This window comes from Anthonomus grandis, chromosome 5, assembly GCF_022605725.1.
Source record: "Anthonomus grandis grandis chromosome 5, icAntGran1.3, whole genome shotgun sequence".
Classification (NCBI taxonomy): domain Eukaryota; kingdom Metazoa; phylum Arthropoda; class Insecta; order Coleoptera; family Curculionidae; genus Anthonomus; species Anthonomus grandis.
The window spans coordinates 18,134,722-18,161,550 of NC_065550.1; the positions used below are offsets into that span (position 1 = coordinate 18,134,722).

At 32.5% G+C, this 26,829-nt stretch overlaps 1 protein-coding gene across 2 annotated transcripts in view; it reads right to left on the reverse strand.

The window, feature by feature from the left end:
- Positions 1-26,829, reverse strand: part of LOC126735910 (NFX1-type zinc finger-containing protein 1-like) — a 96,383-nt gene that overhangs the window by 5,642 nt on the left and 63,912 nt on the right. For both annotated transcript variants that reach the window (XM_050440029.1, XM_050440030.1), the window contains 4 exons: positions 25,298-25,881; positions 17,403-18,043; positions 17,094-17,341; positions 7,464-8,046 (listed from right to left, as the gene is read on the reverse strand). In XM_050440029.1, coding sequence (XP_050295986.1) covers positions 7,464-8,046; positions 17,094-17,341; positions 17,403-18,043; positions 25,298-25,881 — 2,056 coding nt within the window. The remainder of the gene's footprint in view (positions 1-7,463; positions 8,047-17,093; positions 17,342-17,402; positions 18,044-25,297; positions 25,882-26,829) is intronic.

Below are 26,829 nucleotides of genomic sequence, written 5' to 3' on the forward strand. Positions count from 1 at the left end.
CTTCCAAATCCGGATATAAAATTATCAGAGCGGGGATAAGATCATTTTGAAGAAAGTCCAAATACCTCTCACCCGTGAGAGTGTTATCAATATCTCTTCCTTCTGCTATACCGCACCACTTGACTTTTTAAGGGTGTTGTGTATGACATTCTGTGAACCAATGAAGGTTTTCGGTCGCCCAGTATTGACAATTCTGTCTGTTCATATGGCAGTTTAGAAGATTTGTTGCTTCGTCAGAAAATATTATCCGTTTTACAAAATTATTGTTATCATTACATCATTGCTGCATTTGCTCACAAAATGTATTTCGACGATCAAAATCATCTTCCGATAGCTCTTGAAGTAAGAATATTTTATAAGGGTGGGACTTTGCTTTTTTCAATACTTTATGCACAGTAGATTGCGATAAATTAACATTAGAAACCGTGCCTGTGATTGTGGCTTTGGGATTATCTTGGACCGTTAAGCTGATCTTCTTCAGTTACTGAACCCCGGCCAGAGTTTTGAGTATCCCGAACATGCCCGAAACTTTGCTTCAACTCTGCTTACCATGCTTTGGCTAATAGGCGACCGAGTTGCATTAAACAACTGAACCACCTCCTTTTAAGTACGCGACATATCTCCGAAACCAATCATGCACAAGATTTCGATTCTTTCACGTTCGGTTAATTTTCTCATGTTTCATACAATAATAGTAGGTAATAAAGTGTAGTTACCAATAAAACGCAGAATGGCACTGCTTTCGCCCCTCTAAAAGAATAAACACCACTTACAAATGTAAAAATACTTCAAACAGTTGCACCAAAATACATTCACTTTTTGACACTGACAACAACAACAACAACAACAACTAAAAAAACTTAACAAAACACCAATAATTAATTTAGATTGTAGAAGTATTTCTATAATTTTAGATTTTGTCATAATTTTTCGTTCAAAATTGCTTCTGTAACCACTATTCATTTGTACCATATCCTTTGTAAAAAAATGCGTTTCTGATTCTGCATTAAAAAATTGTGGTTTCCATTTAAAAAACTTATTGATTACGTGATATCTTTAAAAGGCTTTGAAGCATAATTCGTTCTTAACTGCATTTTTAAAAGAGCTGTATTGCAGGTTTTTTATGTTTGTTGGCAGATTATTGAATAATCAATGATTATTACATAGAAAAATATTATTTTACGATTATTTTACTGATATTATAGGTGCATATTTGAATCCGATTTAAAAATTTGCGTGAGAAGGGTGAATAAAAAAAATCCTAAAATTAAGATTAAATAAATGGTCATTTTTTCAATCAATTTGCCCATCATTTATACTATATATATATAAATAAATTAGGAATATCATAAAGTGAATCGTAATTCAAGTATGTTTTTCTTAAGATTACATAGGCATTTAATTTAATTGCTTAAAACCAACATGCTCGAAATAAATCTAAGTAAATGTTATTAAAAATAATGCTATTAGATAAATTTATCTAATTTTATGAGAAAAACTAATATAACATATATCTTTTATCTCTAATAAATGTGATAACCCTGTATATCAATTTAAAAAATTGATGTGGCCATATATTAGGAACGAAAAACTGAATAAGCAAACGCTGAAAACAGTTTCTATAAAACGAAGGGGGAACAAAAACAAACATATCATCTCACCCTTATCGGCAACTCCTTGGACAGGGTGAGATACACCCCTAAAAACTTAAATAGAAAGGGGGGTCGAGTTACCATCATCTTGAAGCTCTGGAAAAATGCTTTCTAATGATACCATAGAAAGCAACATTTCAGAAAATTCTTATCTGTTTATCAAGGCAAACAACAAATAAAAACATATTTTTGAATTTTTTTATTATTATTTAATGAAATGTTCAAAAGGATGGCTACCGATAAACTACTAATGATGGTATGTCTTCAGAATTCTAAGCATGTCAAGTCCATAGGTATTTTGTATTGGTTTATTTGCTATGGTTTTTTGCCAAAAAAATGCGTTTCTGCTTTTTGGCTTCTTCAGGGCAGAACAACTAGAAAACCAAAGGAAAAGATAAAGAAAAAAACATAAGGTATCACGAACAGGAGCCAGCAACCAATTTGTGTAATCAGCTCTATTAACTCCGGTTTTGGAAGAAAAATACAGCATCCACACTAAGGAAGCATAATGTACCTGTGTAATACAACCTTAAGCCGAGTCAATACAATTTAAGAGAATGAAATTCTCCTGAGTTGGCTCCTGTTGTTCATCCGTGATCCCTTATGTTTTTTTTATTCACTTTTTCCCTTGGTTTTCTAGTTGCCTTGCCTTGAAGAAGTCGAAAAGCAGAAAAACATCCAGCAGGTACCATCTTTACTTTTACATAACAGCAGGTACCATCTTTACTTGTTCTGGTTCCCGTCTTACGGAGTATCCCGATAAACGTATCGTTTTGTCATTTGACTCTCCGTGCTAGCTTAGAAAAAATTCATAATATATTTTCTTTTCGTAGTAGATTATTCCAATAGTTAGCTATGGATAAAATCGCATGACCACAGTATCTATCAAATATTGTTGCTTGTAAACAGGCGTGAGTTTTATGAAATAATGTCGCAAATAGAAAAGAAAAAAAAGGTGAAATATTTGTATAGACAGGGTGTTCGAAACATTAAACAACTAGCACAATTGACTAAACTCGGAAAAAGTGCAATTAATGAGACCAATAAGAGGATAAAATCTGGTACAGATATAAGACATAGACCAGTTTTGGAAAGACCGCGTAAGATTCGCGGAAACAATTTAAACGCTTTAATGAATTTAGGACGACAAAAGCCAAGGGTTTTGAAAACTTGCCAGAAGATTTAGGAATCAAGGAAGAATAAATGTGTGTCCAGAAACTGTCCGCATGCACTCAAAAACGAGGCTACATATCGAGGAAACTCAAAAAGATCCCTGCAATAACACTTCTACAAAAGCAACCAACTCAAAATCCTGTCAAGAGAAAATGTTTAAATTTCCAAATTTCCTAGTAAAATAACTTGGGTTAACAATATCTCAACGTTGTGCTACGCCTCTTTGTGTAGTTGAGGACGTTGTTAATGGTGCAAAGTATTGTGATATTTAAAATTGTTTTCTTCTGAAAACGGCTGATGCCTATACTTAAGTTTGAATGCAAGAACACCAACTGACAACAATTCCACGGCCAGCACCTTTACCAGATCTTAGTACTGTTGACAAAATATGGGGATTAATGAAGTTTGAAATGGAATGAGCAGCCCCGCGAAATAAAGAAAGTTTGATTCGTTGGGTTTTACAGGCCTGGACCACCATCACCGAGCAGTATAGCCGCCACCCATTTTCTGGTTTATCTGATATTTACTTAAGTGTTTAGAATTATATGGAGTTAAGTAAATGAATTGTTTTTTGTTATTTTATAATTCATATGATAAAAATACTGCAAAATTATAATGGTGCTTTCTTTTTTTATTTTAATAATTTTATTATTTCGAAAGATCTGAAGAAATAATATTTAGAATTATTTTATGTATTAAAATCTTGAATAATGCTAATCTTGACTTACGCTATAGTTTATTACCCACATCCTTTACCAGCTCATTACTGGTACCTATGTTTCTAGAAAAGTTCATGAACCTTATTATCATTATTTATAACTTCAATCTCAATCTTCAACTCATTATCAATATATGATATATCAGCATTCTGACCAATTTTCAATATTCCAGGTTGAGAAATGTCCTCTGAGGAAGATGACGATCTAATTACCTTACTAATATTTGATGAGTATGGTAATTAGTGAATAAATAATTTTGGTTTTTAAATATTGCTTCTCATTTTGAATCGAATTATATTTTATAAATAAGTTTTAGCTTGCAAAAAACAAAACAGATTCAATTCTAGCACATATCCTGAATGAATTTGATGGTCTTTCAGAAGTTATATATTCTTTTTAAACAACAATTCCGTGGACAAAGAATAATATTTATTTTATAGTTTTTATAAATTCTATATGAATAAGACTTTAGAGAGTGTAATAAAATATTTTTATAAATATAAACCTTATAATTATAAGAGATAAACTGAGAATAATTTGGTTTTATAATAAAGGCTTCATACGCCAGATGATTTTATATCTGATTTATAGATATATTTTAAAATAATTCTAAAGCAAGTAAAAAACAAATTTTGCTTAACACAATATAGTTATATAAAATTGTTTTATAAATGCTTTATACTAAATTACTTATTGCAATATAAAAATATTTTATTAAACTGTCACATATCTACTTAGAGCATTGAAAGGCTAGAATTAGCATTGCCGTGGAACTATAGGTAGTTTGTTTGCTTGCAACATCTTTGATGCAATGATGCCCAATGCTTATGTAGAAATGGAAAAAAACACTTTCTACACTATATCATAAAAATTTATCACTGATTTTGACAGGCACAAAACAATGCTACTGTTCCCGTTTAATAAAATATAAAGCATTTTTTTAATAAAATATAACAAGATACTCTATAAAGAAGTCAATATTTAAAGTTAAATGAATGTAGATAACGTATATTAGAGAAAAGGACAACAATATCGCAACGCCGCTCGATCGCATTGTTGATTCTACCCACAATATAACCTATACCTATCAATAGGTAAGTATTTTCAAAAACATAAAATTATTTAGGTATTTCACATTAAATTATTTAGACTTATTTCTATGATCCCCTATTTTATGTTTATCATCATGGTTCTCCCTTGATATAATGTTATGACAGTATCGATATATTTACTTGTGAAAATTTCGGCTTGAATCGCCTTTTTCCCATGGTAAGGCACAAACGGCATAAGTACCATCGTAACAGTTCACAAAAACACTCAAATGAGAACTTTTTCTTTTTCAACTAAAAACTAAAGAAAAAACAAAGCCAAGAATGTAAACACAAAGGCGGTTGACAAGATGACATTTAGCCACGAACTTATAAAAATACCTGGACTGCCAATTCAATGAAAAGTAAATGACCACTACTAGGGGGCCGCCATTTTGCGTGATTGTGTCCTTTCGATGTTGGTCACTCTGACAAATTTTGGTTGTGCCAACTGTAGAGAAACAAAACAATTAAAGTTTTTGAGAGGTTATGTTTACAAAAATACAAAATAGAAAGTTACATATAGGTAAGAATTTAAGATAGTTAGATCTGTAATTTTTCTAGTACTTCTTTAAGAATTTCATTAAAATTTATGAAAGAAAGTAATCCTCACCTAAAATATGACAAAGTTTCAATTAACTTGGAATAGACGCATGCCCTTTAAAATATTTGTTTTATTATTTTGATAATCTTGAATCTTATAAATTCTAATACCATGAAAATCATGATATTTATTTAAATTTTTGCTTGTATTTACTTAACAAATTCAGTTAAAAACAAACTTACTTTTGTCACAAACAACTTATTTTGTTTCTATTTTTACTATTAAGAGTTTTACTTTCCTTCCATGTACAGAGTTTCCACATTAATAGGTACAACCATCTATAAAAATCAAAATATAGATGATTTTATGAGGGTTTGTTATATTATAAAGGGTTTATATAGTACAAATATATTATTCTATTATAAACAACACAGACGGACAAATTCACAATAATTCGGTTTTGAGAAACTGAACCAAATACCTTTAAATAAAGATGGTGATACATTATTCACGTATTAAATGAGGAGAAAGATACATCGCCTGTTCCAGACGATATACCCAAGCGTCGCGTCGTTTACAAATCGCCAAAAACTAGGCAATCCGCTATACTCACACGTCAAACGGCAGCATCGTCAACTTCATTACCGTTATTTAATATATTTTTTGTTGGCAACACTAAAAATGTTCAGAGTGACCAACACAAAAGGACACAACCACTATAAAAATGGCGGCCACCATGCAGTGGTCATTTTTGGATATCGTGGCCATATGCATTAGCAGTCCAGGTATACAAAAGTAAAAATATAATTATAGTAAAAATATATTATTCTGTCAACAACTCAATATATTCTATTATCGACTAGAAAAAAGTAGTAATGTCGCCTCTACATCAAAGGTATCGGTCTATTAGCTTGATTTAGATGATTAAGGTGCAAGAATATTTGATATAATATTTATGAACTACTTAATCTCCAAATATCGCCATGTCTTCATAATTGACAAGTATATAGTAACAAACTTTATCATACTCTCAGAACATATAGCTTTACTTGAGAGAAGGCACTTGATAAGGTCAACCATAAGTTGCTATTGAATGAATGGGTTAAGCTATATCTGACGTTATATATGCTCTTTGCATTTTTCCAATCATATCTATTTAATAGAAAAAAGATAGCTGGTAAGAGTGGGTACGAGTATGTTCATCTACTAATAATACCAGTGTCTTCAAAGCCTATGATACATGTTACATGTTAATAAATTGTTTACAGCATTATACAAAAGAAAATCCAATATCGCAAAACACATAAGTCGGTTTAACCGTTCTAATGAAATGAAGAACTTGGGAGTTGTATTCCAATCAAATTTTAAATTTAATATCGATGTTGATATAATACATATTAGAGAAAAAACTTTTATTATAAGGATCATCAAGTATGTTAAAATAATAACTATTTTAAGATTCTATCAGATCTGGTCATATAGCTTCCAGGTTCAAAAAAGATGTGCAATATAGTGGAGGAGTAGACCTAAAGCCTTCAACATATAGTCTCTTCAGTATAAAATCCAAGCAGCGGTATTCGTAGACTATTGTAAACTGTGATCTTATAAGCTTTTTAAAAAAAAAATATCAAAAATTAATTTAAGGATACAAACCCCACACAATCTATTTCAAGTTATTTCTTTATTTTGCTGCCAATGATTAACATGGTGGATAAATCATGATAAATTCCATAGAAAAGTGCATATTGAACTGCTTAATGTGACCTACAGCCAATCTAAGGCTATTAAATTAATAATCACTTACATATTATGTTGTTACTTCTACATTTTAGTCATTATCTCTATCATTATATTTTATTGTTCTATTTTGGTTTTAGGTTAGGAATGTTAAGATTTGAATAATTTTCTTTTTTTAATCTCTGCATACAAGTACCGTCTCATGTTTATAAGGGGAATCATTGTAAAATAAATAAATAATGCTGGGTATTGTTCTCAATTCTTTATGTTTTTTTTTCGTTGATTTTCTGGTTAGCTCACCTTTAAAAAACTAAACTAAGCAGGTGGTACCATCTTTACTACTGTTTACTAACTTTAACCTAATAAATTTTCTCTAGATTTCTTATTTCGTTGATTTGTTGAGCGTATTCAATCCCAAAATAGTAAATAATTCAGATAATATGTACTAAAATAATGTAATACATTATTTTATTACTATCATTATATTATCCCTATTTAGTAAATATATAATAAATTATAAAGAATATTATTAATTATATCGAAAACTTACTATATTTTGTTTATCAGCACAGGGATAATTCCTTTTATGACCGCATCTTAATGTACCTTCAACAACAAATTGGCACTTAACATCCTCAGGCCTCTGATAACATGGTAACATTTGAACATGCCCACAAGCTGGAATCATTTTCTCAATCATAATATTACATGGTAAATCATAACTTTTATTGTTTGTTGCCGTAGACTTAGTATCCTCCTCGTTTTTCCCCTTACTACATATTTTTTTCACATTGTGCCCACATTCTAATGTTAATTCGGTTTCAAATTTACACTTAAATTCTGCAATGTTCATATGACATTGCACGACTTGCACATGACCGCATATTGGCATGGTTCTCTCCACACCTACTTCACAAAGAAATTCTCCAGTATTTTGATAACAATATATGTTTTGGACGTGACCACACTCAGGTTGTATTTCTTTGGACTCCATGCATTTATAATTTGTGACATTACATGGAAGTTTTTTACTGTGACCACAAGGAAATTCCCGCAAAACAGTATAATAACATGAGCCGCATTCCTCAAAGCATAATTTCTTGCATTTATGGGTGACATCAAGACACAACGACCTGAAACAAAAAGACATAATTATAAATTTATATAGATAGTGTTACTATGATATATCAAGAGTCTAATGGAATATTGTATATCATGGGACTAGTGGAATATTTTAGTTACCATCGAAAAAAACCTGATCATTGACTATGATGTAAATGTCCACAATACACTATGGGGAAGCACGGGCACAAACGTAAGAGGTAAGGCATTCACTAGAATACCTAATACCAACATGGGAATTGCTAATAGGAAGAATCATTTCACAGCGTCATTAGGTCAAAGGTCCTTGACCTGACCTCTACGCAGAGGGAATGTACTTTGGTGAAACAGAAATCTTAAGAAACTGCGCAGCCAACAAAATTCAATACAGCCAAAAGAGCTGAAAAAAGAGTACAAGGGAGACCTAACCATCTACAACAGGGAGTTAAGGAAGTCCAAAAGGAAATCATGGAAGCTCTTATGTGAGTATCTTAAGGATGTCACAGCCAGGCCAGCACAGAGCTCTTTCAAAAGGTGGCACGAATCCGATAGGCACACTGAAGTGTGGCATAATGGCATCAACACAACAATGGCAGCTACACAGATACTTTCAATGGGACATTAGAGATTCTCCTTAGAACTCACTTTTCTGTCTACAGTTTGCAGTTTCGCCTTCTGACACTAAAGTGAAATGGCCACATGTTCGTGGGGTCATATTCAAACCCAAGGAAGGGAACAGATCCCGGGACTCTCCCATATCTTACAGGCCAATTAGTCTATCCCCTTTTATGTAGAAGACAATAAAGAAACTGTTGGACCAGGATGGAGGCAGATCAGAGTGTTACATGGGCTACAATTTGCCTATCAGAAGGGCAAATAAACTATTACCTGATACAAAATAGTTCAAGATATCAAAAAGGCCTAGAATCTAAGGAAATAGCCCTGTGTGCATTTATGGACATTGAGGGCGCAGACTTCCTCGCAACAGCACTCTTTAATAGACGAGCTGATGTGGCCATAGTAAGATGGGTCAGCCGCATGCTGAACCAAAGATCGATTAGGGCCTCACTTGAATCCACGGATCTCAGTATTACTGCAGTTAAAGGCTACTCACAGGGCAGGGTACTAATTCCCTTCTGTGATCTGTATTCGTGGATGACCTGATCAGGCTCCTTAACCGGAGAGGGCGCAAGACCATCGGTTACGCGGATGATATCTCCATAATAATTAGGGGAAATCACGCAGGGACTATTGCAGAATGGATGCGAATGCAATCCTGGGGTCTGAGCCACAACAGAAACAGAAAACTTTAAGGCGCGCAACTTTACTGGTCGGCCACCTGGTTGCGTATTTACATACTATACTACAGCACAGACCACCATAAAACTCGGCGGCTCTGTACCGCAGTATAATATGTAGTTACGTAGTATAAATGCGCAGTATAAATGCGCTTATTTATCACTACATACTATACTACGCTACAGAACATTAGAAAGAAAAATGTTTTTATGTGATTTGTTTGGTGCTGTAAAATTGGTAGTAACAGAGTGAATAAATGTGTAATTATTTATGTTATTATTATTATTGGTTATTTATGTTATTATTATAATTGGTTTCATTTTTGTTGATGATTTTAATATACAAGATAAGGCGTGTTAAAATAATTAATGAATACAATGATACTTTAATTAAAAAACTAAAATTTAAAAACAATGTTGTGAAGGTGTGTTGTATTTTGGGTTTTAGAATTTCGATAGTGCTTTGTTTCTTAAGTTAGGTTTTTTATTTTTATGTATATAAATACAAAGTATGTATCTAAATAAGTACATATAAATTGTTAGATTTTAATAAGGTTTTATCTATTTAGTTTAGATTTGAAATTTAAAGGGCCTAATGAATAAAAATAAAGCAACTACTTTTGCTTAAAATATGAAAGCAAAACCTAAAGATTTTGCGGATTAGAAATGGTAGAATTAGAACCATATTTTTGTGTGTTAATGAGACATAATGTATAGGAATATATAGATTATTATTTAATTTCTTTTTATTTTACTCATCTACCTAATATTGTCTACCATAGATTGGACATGTTACCTATCTATAGACAATATTACCAAAATTAAGGAGTTTCTACGAACACCACTGTTAATCAGTAAGAAATCATTTAATATTATATTAAATCTATTTTATATAAAAAAAATAAAAGAGATGATACCTAGTATTCATTTAACGAAAAGATTAAATTCAATAGTACCTATCTTAAACGAAAAAATTTAAATATATAGTGATATATTGCGTTTTAACAATTGTAGGGCATAAGCTTATTTAGTGACCTTAGAGCCTTAACGTCTTCAAAAACATATTATTCATTGTCTTTAAAATAAAATTAAAACTGCTTGTTTTTATTAAAATAATATAAAGATATATTATAATAAAATAATGCTTGTTGTACTTACTATTTGTATGTATAAACATATTTTTCCAGAATCAAAGTCCTTATTGAAGTCTTCAAAAAGCATTTTAGTTTGAATATAGAATAATAGTGGACATTAATACAATTAAGACTAAAAAAATCTAAGGAATAATAATAACAGCAAACCATATGTTAACAGATGATATTTATATTTAATAGTCGATTTATTTCCCACACAGTAAGCTAAGCTTAAATCACGAGTACCAATTTAGTCTTCCGACCAAATACTGTGTTAATTTTATTAAATCCTTAGGCTTTTTCCCAACAAAGACAAGACTATTATTTTAATCCCTTGTTTGGCCCAAGATATCAGCTTCAACTTTGAATAATGTCCATATACATTATACCTATATGTTTTCCCCGAAAAAAAACTAAATTTAGTATACCCGGTTTGGCATTGACTAAATTCCTTTATTAACTTTTAGTACGCGGTTTTTTACAAGGGAAAAATACAAGGTACACCTTCTAACCCTAAACAGTTTCCAAATGTTTCTGAAATTACAAAAAAATTTAAAACAAACTTCAGAAGAATACTTAACGTAGTCAAGCTTAACCACTGAAGGAGTTTTTAATTAAGTTTTTAATTCATATGAATTGCAGAATAATATAAATCAACTTATGCGCTATTACTATTTGGTGGTTCAATGTGTGGCTACTTTGAACATTTTTACCAACATAAGGGCATATTTCGCTATTTCAGAAAAGTTTACCTCACTGTATTATCCATACAAGCAGATTAATGATAAAAAATATAAATCTGTACACTCTGAAGCGAAACCTAGATTTTAAAATTAAACCAAATTTAGGAATGGACTAAAGAAATTACATTTTATGCGTACGTGTTTAAAAGTTGTATTTACGTACCTTTAAAAGCCCACAAGCCACTATTAAAATGTTTAAAATACAACAAACCCTCACAACATTAAGTATTTGTTTTCAAATTATCCAGTCGCATCATATTCATTAAATATTAAACACCCTTTATCTCGTATATCGGAAAAGCAAGCAAAAAAAAACAAAATTCAATAATAATAATAACAACATAAATAATTACACAATAATTAAATGTGGTACTACCAATTTTACAGCACCAAACAAATCACATAAAACATTTTTCGTTCTAATGCTTTGTACTGTAGTATAGTATGTAGTGATAAATAAGCGCATTTCTCAACTACATATTATACTGCAGTGCAGAGGCGCCGAGTTGATTGGTGCTCTGTGCTGTAGTATAGTATGTAAATACGCCACCTGGTTAACTGTTACCTACAAAGGAAGAATGGTGCACAAACTCAGGTTGGTTACGAGATGGATCGCAATTGCGGTACACGGATGGATGAAAAACGCTCCAACAAGTTGGGACAGGAATAGTAGGGCCTAGAGCACACAAATCCATAACACTGAGCAAGGATACAACCATTTTCAACATTTCAGCATCACAGATGCTCACAGGTTGGTTCTCTCCAAAAAGTTCCTTGACGCATGGAGGGCGGATCTAGCTCAAATACTGGACAGGAAAAGCCTACTGACGCTACTAGGGGCGCTCACAGAACACTACACTTGTAATGGCCACCCATACAGAATGGGCTTATCCAACACAGCCATTTGCAGATACTGAGGTGAGGAAGAGGAGTCGATGAAACATTTGATTGAAAATTGTGGAGCATTGGGCCACAGGATTTTACACACATATACACTGAGTGAAGATGATCAGTAAAGATGATCTGCTGACGCTCCCACAGAAGGAGCTGATTTTGTTCGCGGACGTATTGAACAGCTAGGGACAGGGGAAGCAAAATAGATCAACGATGGTCGCAGTGCAAAAGGGCATCTTGACCAGACCCCATTACACTAAATTACAAGATACATAATGATTGATAACCGACGATATGTGAAATGTATATTAAAAACATAAGTTACTATGGAAACAGATCTTGCTCTATCAATCGAATTATAAATATTTTTTCACCATGACTTTATGTGCCTAATTTATGATATTTTTAAAATATCCTAATATTTCAATCCTGCCTATCAGAAGCCCTACATATTAGTGACCTTAAGCAGATTGTTTGGGGACATGTTACAGCCCATAAACACAAAAATAGAAAAAAGTGAGTTTTTCAAATAGATCAACTTGTTACTCAATATATTTTAATAGCTGCATTTTCCAAAAAAAAAAACAATTTATTATGGTAAACATAGAAATATTTTTTTTGTTTTTTAAACTGTAAGAAAACCAGATGGTTATTAAAAGCAATGATTAAGTAACATTGATCGCTTTTAGAATATAAACGTCACTGTGTAAAGGTAATAGAGTACTGCATTCTGAAAGAGGAAGAAAATAATTACGCAAATGAAGTTTTGGTTTCTTCATAGAGCACCGGTTCAGTAAAGCTAATTGAAAACCAGTTCAGTGTTTAAACACCTTTTAAGCACCGAGGACTATGTCACTGGCGAGATTGCCCGATCTGATATTTCTTGGTTTTTATTTGAGGCGAATCTAAAGAAAAAAGTTTGCACAACGTCGTACCGAATAAAGAAGATCAGCACCAATGATTTTTTAATTGCTTAAAAGAACTGAATGCCAGTAAGATAGAAGTAGATCTGCAAAATATCGTTTTTTGATGTTTAGAAAACAGTCGTGGTCATTTTGAGTATTTACTATAATTTGGATACCATTCCCATTTTATTTTGTTTGATTATTAAGTTTCTGTTATTTCAAAAATGTACACACTCGCAAGCCAGATAGAAAGCTTTTTATTTTTCAAGCTTTCTTCTTTTCTTGTTAATTGAGATATATTTTATTAATCCATGAGATACTTGCTACATTGCCAATGAGAAAGTTTTATCAAGACTTCATTTGAGTAATTTTTTTTTGTCTTCAAAAAGCGTTTAAACATAGGTAATTTATTTATCGGCTGGAAAGTTTCTATGGAAAAAAGCTGTTCTAAGTAAAGTCTGGAAATAGTAACTTATCAAAGCTCAAGGACAGGGCACTAGAATAACTACAAAATAGAAGTGTAAAGTAAACTAGAACGAGTTGGTAACTATAATAAGGGATACAGGAACGTTAAATTACTCTTTATAAATCACGAAACAGATCTATTGCGAGGAATAAGAAAACCATAAATATAACATAAAACCATGTGTGTTGTTTGTTACAGAAAGATACATTAAAGAAATGTTATAATTAGATTAAACACTAAATGCAAGCTCTGGTCATCAAAAAATAAAGTCACAGGGACACTAATTATACAATATATCACTATTTATCTAGTATCATCTCTTTCTCATCATTTCTCTATAATCATTTTGAAGATCGTAAAATTATTAAAATGCAATTTGGTTTCAAAAAAAGGTGTTTCGACTGAGCTTTATTCAATCAGCCCTAAATTAGTAATCAGACGCCTTTTGCTATATTGTTAAATGGAGCACAAGATTTTGATACGGTTCTATACAAAAAACCACTGGAGATATTTGAGGCCGATGGTGTTAGAGGAGTTTCTGGGGAATGACAAAATACTTTGTAAACAGATCAAAACAGATTTTGTGAACAGATTTAAATGAAGAAAAATGTTTAGAGGTAGAGGTATTCCTCAATAGCACTCTAAATAATAATAGCTTTAAAGGAATAGTGGTGTCATGTGAAAATGACACTTTAACCGCATTAGGTAAGAACAACAGTGAGAATTTATGCTAGTAAAACTAGCACAAACAGAAGTTAAAAAAATATTTTCAGTTGGCTAAGTTACAATTTGCTCATAGCTTGCTTTTTGTTGCATTTACAATACCACGAAAACATAATTGGTTGACCACACCTATTTTTAGACTAAAGTTTATTCGATTGTCAAAACAATAAAAAAAGCTTTAAAGTGTAAAGAAATTCAATAAACAGCATAAAATGGATCTTTTAAAATTTTCTGAACCTAACAAAAATCTTCCCCCGTTATCATTTTCACTTTTCTTTGTCGTTTTTGCTTTTCTTAAAATTGGTAAATACCACAAATAACCTATTTTAACAGTCAAAGAGCCAATATATGTTATGGGTACTTAACTATTAGTTTGTAGTTACATTTTTCTAACTTATGTGGACTTGATGTCTTTAGAAAATCGAAATTAAATTTCCGGCATTATGAATATGTGTTCAACGTTTTTTTAATAAATAAATAAATAAATAAATAATGACTTTATTTGTACTTTTCAATAGTGTACATAGGCGAAGTCAGCCAAAGGCTATCTACTATCTACTTAACCTATTTAAAAAATGTACCTAAGCAAAATTATTTTAGATAGCACAACAGAAAGAAAAAAATAATTAACATTTGTAATGGTAACACTAATATTAATATAAAAATAAACAGATATACACCCATTGGTCCATAAAAATCAAAAAATTATAAAATAAGAAATACCTACTGACAATTTAGCTATTCTGTTTTGTTAAAAAATGCAGCTTTAGTTTTTTCTTGAAACCCGCTACTGACATTTCTTTTATAGGATTCGGAACAAGGTTATTGTAAATTGCCACAGCATTATACAGAAAACTACGACGAAAGAAGGCTGTTCGATATCTAGGAATTGACAACTTATTTATAAATCTCAGATTTGCTTCGTGTAAATTTTTCCGAAAAGTAAGTTTTTTGCGGAGGTAGGGAGGCATAGACGACGCTAGCAGTCTATGTACAAAAACCGCCAACTGCAAAGAGAATAGATTTTCCACGCGCAGCCAACTAAGTTCACATAGCCTTGCAGAGACTCTATCATACTTTCTCAGTCCATAAATAAATCTGCAGCATTGATTTTGCAGCTTTTGCAAACGGTACGCAGTGATTTTGTCTAAACATGGAAAATAAGCAATATTGCAGTAATTCATAATAGTTAATACTAAAGACTCACACAGTTTTTTCCTTACCTTAAAATTAATTATATTTTTGTTTGCATACAATGGCTTTAAAGAATAGTATGACTTTTTAATAACATTAGAAACGTGTAACTTAAAGCACAATTCATCATCCAAAAGCAATCCAAGATTTTTTGCACATTTAACCATACTTAGCTGATTACCTCCCACAAAAAGCTTTAAACCGTCCAATGCAAATCTTTTTTTGTTCTTAGAAGTAAAGCACATAACACAACACTTTGAAGGATTGAGTTTTAAATTATTTTGAGAAGAAAAGAATGAAATTCTAGAAAGATCGTCGTTTATTTTATTTGATGCCTCCAATACAGATTCAGCTTTAAAAGAATGATAAATTTGCATATCATCCGCGAACCCGTGGATCTGGCAGTATTTTACAACTATAAACAAATCAGAAACATACATCAGAAATAAGAGAGGTCCCAAAACAGATCCCTGAGGTACTTCAGATGTTATATATTTGATATTTGAAAAAGTCTGATCTTCCAAGACCACCATTTGCCTTCTGTTGGATAAGTAGGATTTAAAAAACATTTGGGAAACATTATCAAACCCATAATAAGCCAATTTTGCCAAAAGCAAATGATGATCCAAGGTGTCAAATGCTTTGGAAAAATGAAGCATTATAAGTGCTGGGGAGTCACCTTTATCCATTGCAGAAATTATCTCTTGGGTAACGTTTAGTAAGACAGATGTCATGCTATGTAGTCTTCTAAACCCAGATTGCTTATGCGGAATAATATTATTGGAGGTGAGAAAGTCATAAATTTGCGGCTGTATAAACTTTTCCAAAACTTTAGAGATGACCGCGATAATTGAAATTGGTCTATGGTCGCTGAAATTAGTTGGATTATTAATTTTAGCCAAAGGAGAGAAATTTTCCACATACCCGGGAAATACCCAGCTTCTAGGCAACAGTTTATAATATGCGTAATATGTGGAGATAGCTTTGGAATACAGTGTTGCAACATTAACGCTGATATTGAATCACAACCGTGTGTATTTGATTTTAGGCTTAAGACTATTTTAGAAATTTCCTCAACTTTGGCTAATCGAAATGAAAAATTTAGATCATGCTTAAACTGTTTGTTTTGAAAATTAGCAACTTCTTTGCAACTAGCTAACGGGCTATAAATTGAAGCAAAATAGTTATTAATTTTGTTTGGATCTCGGAGATTTAAAGGAATAGAACGATTAGAGACATTTTTTAGACTTAGATTATTAATAGCTCTCCATAACTGTTTACTATCTCTGATGTTCTGATGAAATTGCAGGTAATTTCTTTTTTCTCGCCTTATCATTCCCACCACAAGATTACGCATCTGTCTATAATATGCCCAATCCATCAAATTTTTAGATTTTTTAAAACTTGACAATGCCTTATTTTTTTCTTTTATAAAAAGCTGCACATTTGCAGTTATCCATAGTTCATAGATATTTATTGTAACAATTAGTACAAACATAGTTTTTAAACATAGTAACTAAGAGAATATATTTTCACATATAAAATTCCTGTACTTGCACAAACTGTGTGCATAATAACATAACGCACAATTAGTGTGAATTATGTTAGATTTAATAAAACGATATATAAAATTTAATAAAATGGTATATTTAAGAGATCTAAATAAGGGGCTAATAAGTTTGTTTACATATAAACATATACGAGTGTTGTCATGATTACTTACCGGGTACATTTTTCTGTACATTTATATAATATGTGATCTGCATCGGCGATATGGCATATTTTAATACAACGATGACCACAATCTAATAGACTATTACAGGATTGGTTACAACCTCCTTCGGGAACTTTTAGGAAATCAGTATCCTTTGAAACGAATGTTACATGTTCATCATGTTTGTTACATCTTAGAGGCAAGAATGTACTTATAGCGTTCTGTGATTGTAAAGTTGTTTTTATTGATTTCCAGACCTACAAAATTAAAAAGCAAAACTTAAATGGAAATACTAATTTAGAGTAATTATAAACCTACATCACTGGCCCCACATAATTGTGTCATATTTCCTATAATATAAAGGCCTTCTTTAGCACGGGATAAGGCGACGCACACTCTATTCTCTGTCGAAAGAAATCCAATATTACCTTCAGGGTTACTCCTAACTAAAGATAACAAAATAATCTTGTTTTCTTCCCCTTGAAAATCATCTACTACGGCTATCCGGATTTTTTTAACTTCTTGAAGAGCACAATTCGATTGCTGTTTTTTTAAAGCGTACATCTGACCCCGATATGTTGATAAAATAGTTATATTTTCAGGTTTATAACCATTTTGAAGCAGATATATGGCCAGTCCAATTAAAAATTTAACCTCATGTGTATTCATTTTGCTTGAATCGCCGTAAGATTCTTCAGGTTCCATATGATCGATAAAATATAATGAGTGGGTCATCCCTTTAACTTTAGGGTAATTGGTAACATCAACATGATTAATTAATGTTTTATAAATCAGAGGATGTATTAAGCTTGATATTTCTGGGCGCATCCTATGTTGTACGTTTAATGTATGACATTCGACTCCGTTTTCTATCAATCGTTCAAAAAGGCTAACTCCCAAATCATACTTTCTCTGCATTAAGTAGTCAGAAGTGCTTGGACGCAACTGCAGATGATCTCCTAGAATAATTAAAGATGGTGATATAGAGGATAGATACTTTATCTATAATAAATTGGATAAAAAATAAATAGAGACGCGTTCTGTGTGAAAATATCTACATCTCGTTACGGGCCGCGAGTTGTGCCATGTACTGCTGGAAAATTTGTATATTGTGTACAAAAAAATATGTTACATCTGTCACACCTTTACTATGTTGGACAAAAATAAATCCTGTCAAGACTTGGCTTCTGCATTTAGAAACGCTTTTCCTCAGAAATCAACTGAGTTACAAAATGATGCGGCTAAATGGTTAAAAACTTAAAATTTCAAAAATAAATATTATGATTCGCAAAAAAAAAAGCATCCATCTTTCTTACTGAAGCTAGATTAGTTCACCGATGTTTACAGTTTGTGTTTTAATATCAAGTGTCGATTTCGAAGTTCTCACTCTTAATACATTTCTTGCAGTTAAAAATATGAAAAATCGGAAAAACGCGTCAATTTTGTTTGTAAAGGGGACACTTTAAATGGATATTTTTAGACTTAGAATCTTATATAGGAAAGTGGCACATCGTTTTAGAGGGCGTTCAATTCTCTTTTCAGTGGTATCCTACTTTGGTGATTTTTATCTAAAGGTTCTCGAATACTTGCGTTTCAAAGTCACAGAAACAAATAAACTTGCCTGAATTGAAATTTTGGTTTTCAGGTTGGTGTTTACACAAAAACTATTTCATTGGATCTAAAAATACGTGTAATGCAAATATGATAAGCAAATTCAAAAGATGTAGCCAAAACAAGAATATTATCGTGAACTCGCTTTTGCTTGTGCTGTTCAGTGATATTTTTAATTAAGTGCAGAGTTTGAGAATGGTTTCTTTTCAAGAAAAAACTTCCATTATTTTTATTTATGGCAGGTGTCGATATAAGTGGACTGTATGATTTGAATTGTTCGTACAAAAACTCTTATCGTTGTATAGAAACGGTTTATTCCGCATAAAACATTAAATATTGCAACTTATACGCGTTAACACGGTCGTTTCGGCGGTCGGTGGCAGAGAGAGCATCACGGCGGCTGACCCAGAGATGTAAATAGCTCCGCACGGAGCTATTTACATCTGTGGGCTGATTATGCACTGGCTGCTGCTTTCCGATGTTGCCGCTGTTGACTTGCCAACAGCAGGGTTGTAAAGTGTCCAATCGGGCGGTATTTGTTTTCAGTGAAAGAAATCTAAATCGGACAGATATGTTGTAAATTTTATGCGTATAGATAAAATTTTTGTGGTAAGGCTTGTTCGGTGAGTAATACAAAAAAAAACCACGAGTGATGAATGAGGTTCTTCATTGTCCAGTCATCAAATTGTTGTTTTGAGATTATTTGCTAGAGAGCTTACCACTTCCTTACCAACAGTAGCAGAACAGAGAGGAATATCCCAGGCGACAGTAAGAAAGGCACTGGAAATACATAAACCCTATCTATATAAGATGCCGATACTTCAACAACTCTATGCCGATGATTTTGATAAAAAAATTTCATGAATTCATGTCAACGTCATCTCTAATATTCTGCCGAATATATGTTTCAGCGTTGGATGTTAATTTTTTCTACACGGAAATATTAACAAATAAAATTGTCGAAATTGGAAGAATGAAAACCGCGTATTTTTTAAGCAGCACATACACAATATCCTCAAAAATCAATCTTTCGGGAAAAATTCTTTAAAATGCCGCTACTGGCTCTTTATTTATTGAAAGAAATTTGAAAAGTGATCTTTACCTTAATATGCTTTTATTAATCCTCTTATCAGCCATGAGCTATACTCAAATTGCTACAGAGGGTAATTCAGTTTTATAGGAAGATTTATTAACATTCCAGCAGGATGGTGCTACACGTTATTTTCTTCCAGTCCGAGCGTGGTTGAAGGAGAGACAAATAAAATGGCAGAAGGGGATCAATTGAGTGGGCTCCAAGATCATCGAAACACTCAGACTTAAGGACATCTTAAATCCATAGTTTATAAAACACAACCTGCTAATATTGCTGATCTTAAAAGTCGAACTGCAGCATGATCAATCAATTCCCGGTGAAGTTTTCCGAAATATTAAGAAGTTCAAAACCAGACTTTATGATGTGTAGGAAAATGATAAGATCTTCAAAAACTTATAAGATAGTGCGTAAGTAGATCACGTGTTTTATTGGAGAAAATTTTCTTTCGTATGTAAAAAGGTATTTTTGTCGACATAAAGTGATCAATACATAGAAAATCAATTCTTTAAACTAGATTGTCTTCCTGTAATTTAACGATTTTAATACTCATAACATACATAGTATTAATAGTTTTAAATAAAGTTCTGCTATTATACGTTTTAAGGAGTCGTCACATTCTTGTAGTGAACTTAGTAGTCATCTCGTACTTTATAGTTATATGCTCTATTCTTTGCGCCTGCTTCATTCCTAGATATTTATAGGATTCTTATTCGTCCATAGCATTAATTATCTGACCGTTTTCTATCTGAAAGTCACCTGGTGTAGTTTACCCTTAATAATGTTTACAGTTCGGCACTTATTCAGTTCAAAGGTCATTCCTATATCGTCAGAGTATTTTTCACTATCTTAAGCATCTGTTCTATTTGATTTCGTGTTGTCGCAAGAATTTTGAAATCATCCATATAAAGTAGATGGTTTACTCTTATTCTTTGGTTTACTCCTAGTTCTCTATTATTCTTTTTTAGGCCAAATCCGTACCTGGTTGAATTGAGTTGGCTAGAGAGTGGGTTCATGGCAAGACAAAACCAAAGTGGACTTAAGAAGTCTTCCTGGAATATACCGCTATGTATAGGAATCATATTAGTTTCAATGCAGTTACCGTTAGGCACCTAGAGTTTTATTGATGTTCGCCGAGATGTCATAGTGCATTCTAAAAAGGAAATTATGTGGTTTAAAAAAATTATCTATTTTGTACAATTTTAATACATTGATACTGAACATTGAATTGCATCAAAAGCTTTTCGGTTGTCAATGTATGCTGCGAAAATGTTTCTCTTGTTGTTAAATGCCCGAAGACTGTTAAATACCAAACTACGGAGTCGTAAATCGAAAAAAAAAATTAGTAGATAAAATGGTAAAAAAGGAACTAGCAATTCTTTGCACTCCATAGTATCTCTGGTACATACATCATGTCTGTTGAGCCGCTTTGATGCTATTCTGGTAATAATGTGTCCGTAAATGCGCTCTGTAATGCAAGATATAATTAGTTTATAGATTATGGGTAAGCATGTTATTGTCCGATATTTAGCCGGATCTTGAGTGTTTCGGCAGTCACTAGACAAAAGGTAAGTGGAACCTTCTGTTAAAAAATTGAACATATTCTGAGGATTTATAAGCACATCGCTTTCCAGTTATGTAGCTTTTTTATGACATTTCGTCGACTGAAAATGATAAAAATTTGATCTCTATTTGATTATATGTTTTAACATTTTGCTCGTTCTTTATCCAGCCATTTAGTGTTGTTAATCGAGTGCCCCAGAATTCCTTGATGTTTTCTTTAGTGGGGTAAATGCTAATGGCAGTGTTTGTTGGAGCAGTGTCACTGAGCTTTCGATAAAATTGCATCTCTGAGCATTCAAAAAGCACATTATTTTGTTTTCTTTTATTGCAGGATTTGTAACTTTTTAAGCGACCTGAAAAAATAGATAATTTCTGTTTAAGAGTGTCTAGACATTGTTCCGGAGTACAGCTTTCTGGGTCCTGCTGTGTATGTTGTTGGGTCTGATGCATTATTTCATGATGCATTTTTTGCATCATGAAATATGTAATCATCATTTAATGCATTTTTTAGAAAGAGTAGAGACTCTTTCTTGTACGTTTCTGGTTCTGATACCCCCGATGTATTCTTTTGGCCGGCCAATGTCTTTTCTAATATCTTCAATCTTTTTTAGTAATCTCCTTTCCCGTGGCGGCGTCGATCTTTCAATACGTAATAATTTGCTGGTTATTTATTATTTTTAATCCCAAGGTTTTAATAACAGCGGTAAGTTGACAGTAAGGTTATTGGATCAAGCTGCTCAAGTGTCGTAACTGTAAGAATATAATCAGGTTTAATTAAGCTGGCAGCATTAAGAAGAATAGCCAATTTGCGGGAAGAAAGAGCTCATCTTGTTGAGAGGTTTGTGCCTTCATACTCTGCCATTGCCTTTCTAAACTCCGTTTAACATGCACTTCATCATTATGTTCATTGTTGTGAGCTTCATTTTCGGTTTTTTGATTTATCACTTCTGGTACCGGTGCCTGGTCTGGTGGTTCTAAGTTTTCTTCCGCGTCTGTTCTCTCTTGGTCGTCTCCTGCGAATTGTCCCTTATTTCATTTAAGGTCTGTTGAACATTATTATTATTTCTGCGGCAATTTCCTTTTTAATAGAGTAAATTCGGGTTTCTGGGATCAAATTGTTTCTAAGAATGACGCGGTATTCTCAGCGAGTCTCTGCTTAGTTACGTTTATATTTGGATATTTTCTGCAGAATTCAACATGTAGCTGTTAATTGTGACCAATCCTCAGTTACCCCAGATTTGTTACCATAAAAAAATGCGCACTATAGATTCATTCATGGCTGCTGTCTATTTTATGCGCTGTCTCGGTAACCCCGCTTGAGTGAGCACTGGCTGAGTTTCCTGCGTAACACCTTCAGCAGGTTGGGTTCTGGTTGGTGTTTGGTGACCCTGTGCAACTTAGGATTGTGGTGGAGCTGTGATTTCTTGTATGACTAGAGCCCGCCTTCTCAGCTCTCTGCTACTCACGGTTCGCATGCTGTCATGTCTAGCGCCGGCTCCCCAGGCAGCAACCTTTCTCCGAGGCTTCGGTTATTCTCCATTTTCATGGATGTGGTGGCCCAGGTTGTCCTTTTAGTTGCGTTTTATGACAGTCAGAGCATACGGGCAGACTATTCTTTGACTCCGGTCCCCCACGGTATTTATTATTATTATTTTTAATATTATTATTATTAGGGTTTTTCTCAAAATTTCGTATAGGTACATTTTGGCATAAAAATTACGCGAGTTTGATTTTTTAAAATGGGAATTATTTATCTACATTCTAGCTAGTTTATCTAATACTGATAAAATGTTTCTAAATATTATGCATTCAAATTAAAATATGTTTGTAATTAAAGACGTTAAGTATTGTACATACCTTACTTGGATTTGCCATTGGTAAAATGTAAACGGAATGAAGCTCAACTCATTTGAATATTTTAAAATACTTAATCTATGGCACCACTGATTAGGAGGTGGTATTTCTTTAATTATATGAATATAATTATTCCACCGTGAACTAGTTATGAGATAAAGCACAGCTTCTTATGTATTTTGTTCTTAAATCAATGCTTTTATTAAAATTTTAAACTCCTTTCAATTTCGATTTTAATAAATAATATTTCTATACACTTTATCCTAAATGTTCATAACCCATCAATATTTGTTCATTTTCTTATATATTTAAAATATATTACTTTTTTTTAAAGCAATATTATAGCATGTTTGTTTAATTCCTGAATTCGATATAAAAAATACAATTGAGATCTAAATTTAAACTTAAATGACTCTTTAGAAAGCTTTATATTTTACAAGAGCTTTCACATTTCTTACAAAATATGCATAACTTAAAAGGATAACTTAACTGCTATTTAATAAAAACGAGACGAGTAAATTTTAGGGCCGTCGTCCCACCAAAGATACACGACAGCGACGCCACATCTCCGCGATGTCGCCAGCGTGTATCTTTCGTGTCGAACCCATGTTTTAAAATCATTTTATCCCCACCAACGCTGCGCCGAAGACACATCCAAATGCGTGTCGCCTTCGTGTTGCCGGGAGACTGGACGTGTCAATTGCGAAGCAACATTCAGGCTGTGTGTGTTGGCCTTTTTTTTTCATTTATCGAAGTTCTGTTTTTTTGTTTATCATGGCACAACAAAATGCTGAACTGGATTTTAATGGATGTCTGTGCAGCTCCTTAGCAGCAACAAACATTTTTTTTTTTATTTTTCTCAGTAAAAGGATGCACCCACCATTTCCTTTTTTTTTGCCTTTTTATTTTTTTTTTCTATTCCGCAAATACCAATACATTGCAACCACATCCTCGTCTTCACTCGATGACATTTTGAACTAAACTGAACAACTAAACGTAAGAAACACGAAACGCGTATCTTTGGTGGGGCCACTGCATGTCGTCTGAATGTGTCCAGGCGAAATCGCATCGCCTTCGCGTCGCCGTCGCGTATCTTTGGTGGGACGACGGCCTTACAGGACGGCCGTGAAAAGATCGCATGATTTATCGAACGAGCATACTCGAAGGGTCCGACTGCATATGCAAACCGTCGTGAACGAGTAGTAGTGTAAGTATAGCTCAGGGAGAAAAGATCGCTCCGCGCACAGGTTGAAAAAGAGTAGGAAATAGTAAACTTTGTTAACAACGTTAAAGATCAGCTCAAAAACTGTAACAATGAAAAGAAAAATTCGGTTGAAATTTTCGAATAAAAAAAGACAAACAAACATTTTTTTTGTCTCTGATTACCATTTTTTTTTTAATTTTTTTTTGTTAAAGATTTTAACAGATTTTATGCCAGGTAAACACTTTCGCATTTTTCGCAACTATATTGCATTTATACATAAACTTTAGTAAAAATCGATCTAATGGTTAAATTAAAATTGTTTTAATAATCATAGGGGGAGGAGTTATGAGCAGCACCACAGCTCGTCAGAAAAATGGTGAGGGGGAGGGGAAAGGAGGCGAAAATAGGCAAAATTTGCGTCACGTAATTTATGGATGGCCTTAAAAATTACCAAGAGATCTTGTAAAAGGTAGTCAAGAAGGTGGCATATTAATTTATAATCAACAAATTACTGCGTGAGTATATTTTCTCCCAGGAAGCTGGTTGAAGTGAGAATAACAAATAACGAATGTATTCTCATAATTTAAAATTGGTTCACTAATTATTTAGTGCAAAGCTGATAAAACTAATGCTAATATAAAGCTATACATAAGGAATTACTAATACATACGACGCTCAACGGGGTCTTTTTTAGATAACTGGTCAATACCAAAATTAAGAATGTAAACTTTTAAAGTGAGTTCCAGTTAAAAAATATGCTCAATTCATCCAATAGATCAAATCCCAAAGCCTTATAAAATAATAAAACATTGAGAATATTAGAGAAGTGATTGAGAATTGCTGAATTTATCAGAAAGAGGTGAACTAATACTAAATTAGATTTACACTTACCTAGCAAGATAAGATGCTGACAATGTTTAGTCAACGCAGTAATGACATGGCTTTCTAAGACCTCTGCGGCCTCCTCTACTATTAAAATAGGACTCTCAATACGTTCCAAGAGTTCTCTACTTCTAGCCGCCCGAGCAGTGGTCATAGCTATAATATCCATTGATTTACACAGGTAGGCAGTATTAATATTTTTTAAAGAAGTATGCTCGTCAAATAATTGTTCTAAATGATCCCACATTCCCCTATCAGATCGTTTTCTCAGCAATATCATACAACGATTAATCCAATCTTTATAAAGCTGCCATCTGGCTCTTGAAGGAAGCGAGAACGGATCTGTTTGTTCAGAAAGACTGTCCTCTGGTGTTCCGAAATCAGTTTCTAAACAAAATTGTATGTATTGTACCTTTTGTTTTATATATTCAATTTGACTTCGTAAAGCCGGTATATGACTTATGCTTTCTTGGTTTTCAATAATTCGCTCAAAATCTTGACCTTTTTTTATTAGATCGGATAATTTTATATATTCTAGAGTATCCTTAAATTGACAGGACTGTAAAAACGTATCCTCTTCATCTCTATCATTCCTGAAAAAACACAAAGCGTGAAGTAATTTGGAAAATAAAAATATTAATATCCGAAGTGTGGTGCTGTCAAATTTTAAAGGACAGCACCGCACATCGATACACCGTGAAAAGCCATAAGTTTTGAATATAGATGAATAAGACAAATTTGCCTATATCTAAAGGCTTTTATGCTTAATAAGTTTTAAAAACTTTCACAAGGAAATATTATTATGGTGGCGTGTTTAAGGATCAAATATGTATAATCAAATACTAAATATACAAGGTTATTCACGACATACAACATGAAATATTATGACTAAACTACAGAGTAAAAAAAATTAAAAATGGTATATTATATTTATAGAGACGTTTCGAAAGTATGTTTAAAAATTATTTTCGTGACATACAGGGTGTTTCTAAGTACAGAAACATATGAAAGTTATGTTTTTTTTAAGTAGAATGCCCCATATTTTAATTCGTTTTTCGATTCTACATCGTAAATAAAGGTAGATTTTATTAAGTTTTACACAGCCTAAACATTAAAGCTTTCGAAATTTTGTGAAAATACTGAGACAGTTTCAATAAAAAATTACTCTCCATGTTTTTTCTCTTTTTTTATCATATTTGCACTGAGGAGCACTCAACTATTAAATTTTACATTTCATTTGTAAAAAAGTTAAAAAATTGTATACAAGGCTTTTTACAAGGCAATAAGTTGCTTATTCTAAATTAAACATCCTGTATTTTATATCACCCATAAATAAGACCATGAATTCTTTTTCAAATTTATTAAGGTCTTCCTATACTTAAACCTCATTTTTATAAAAAATAGCAATATTTAAAATGCGGATTTTTTAAAACTTAAAACATAATATTTCATAGTGAGCAATAACAAATTGACATGTTTATTATTTTCTTGTATTTTTTTATTGTTTAAATCATTTTTCATATGTAAAAGTAAGTAATTTA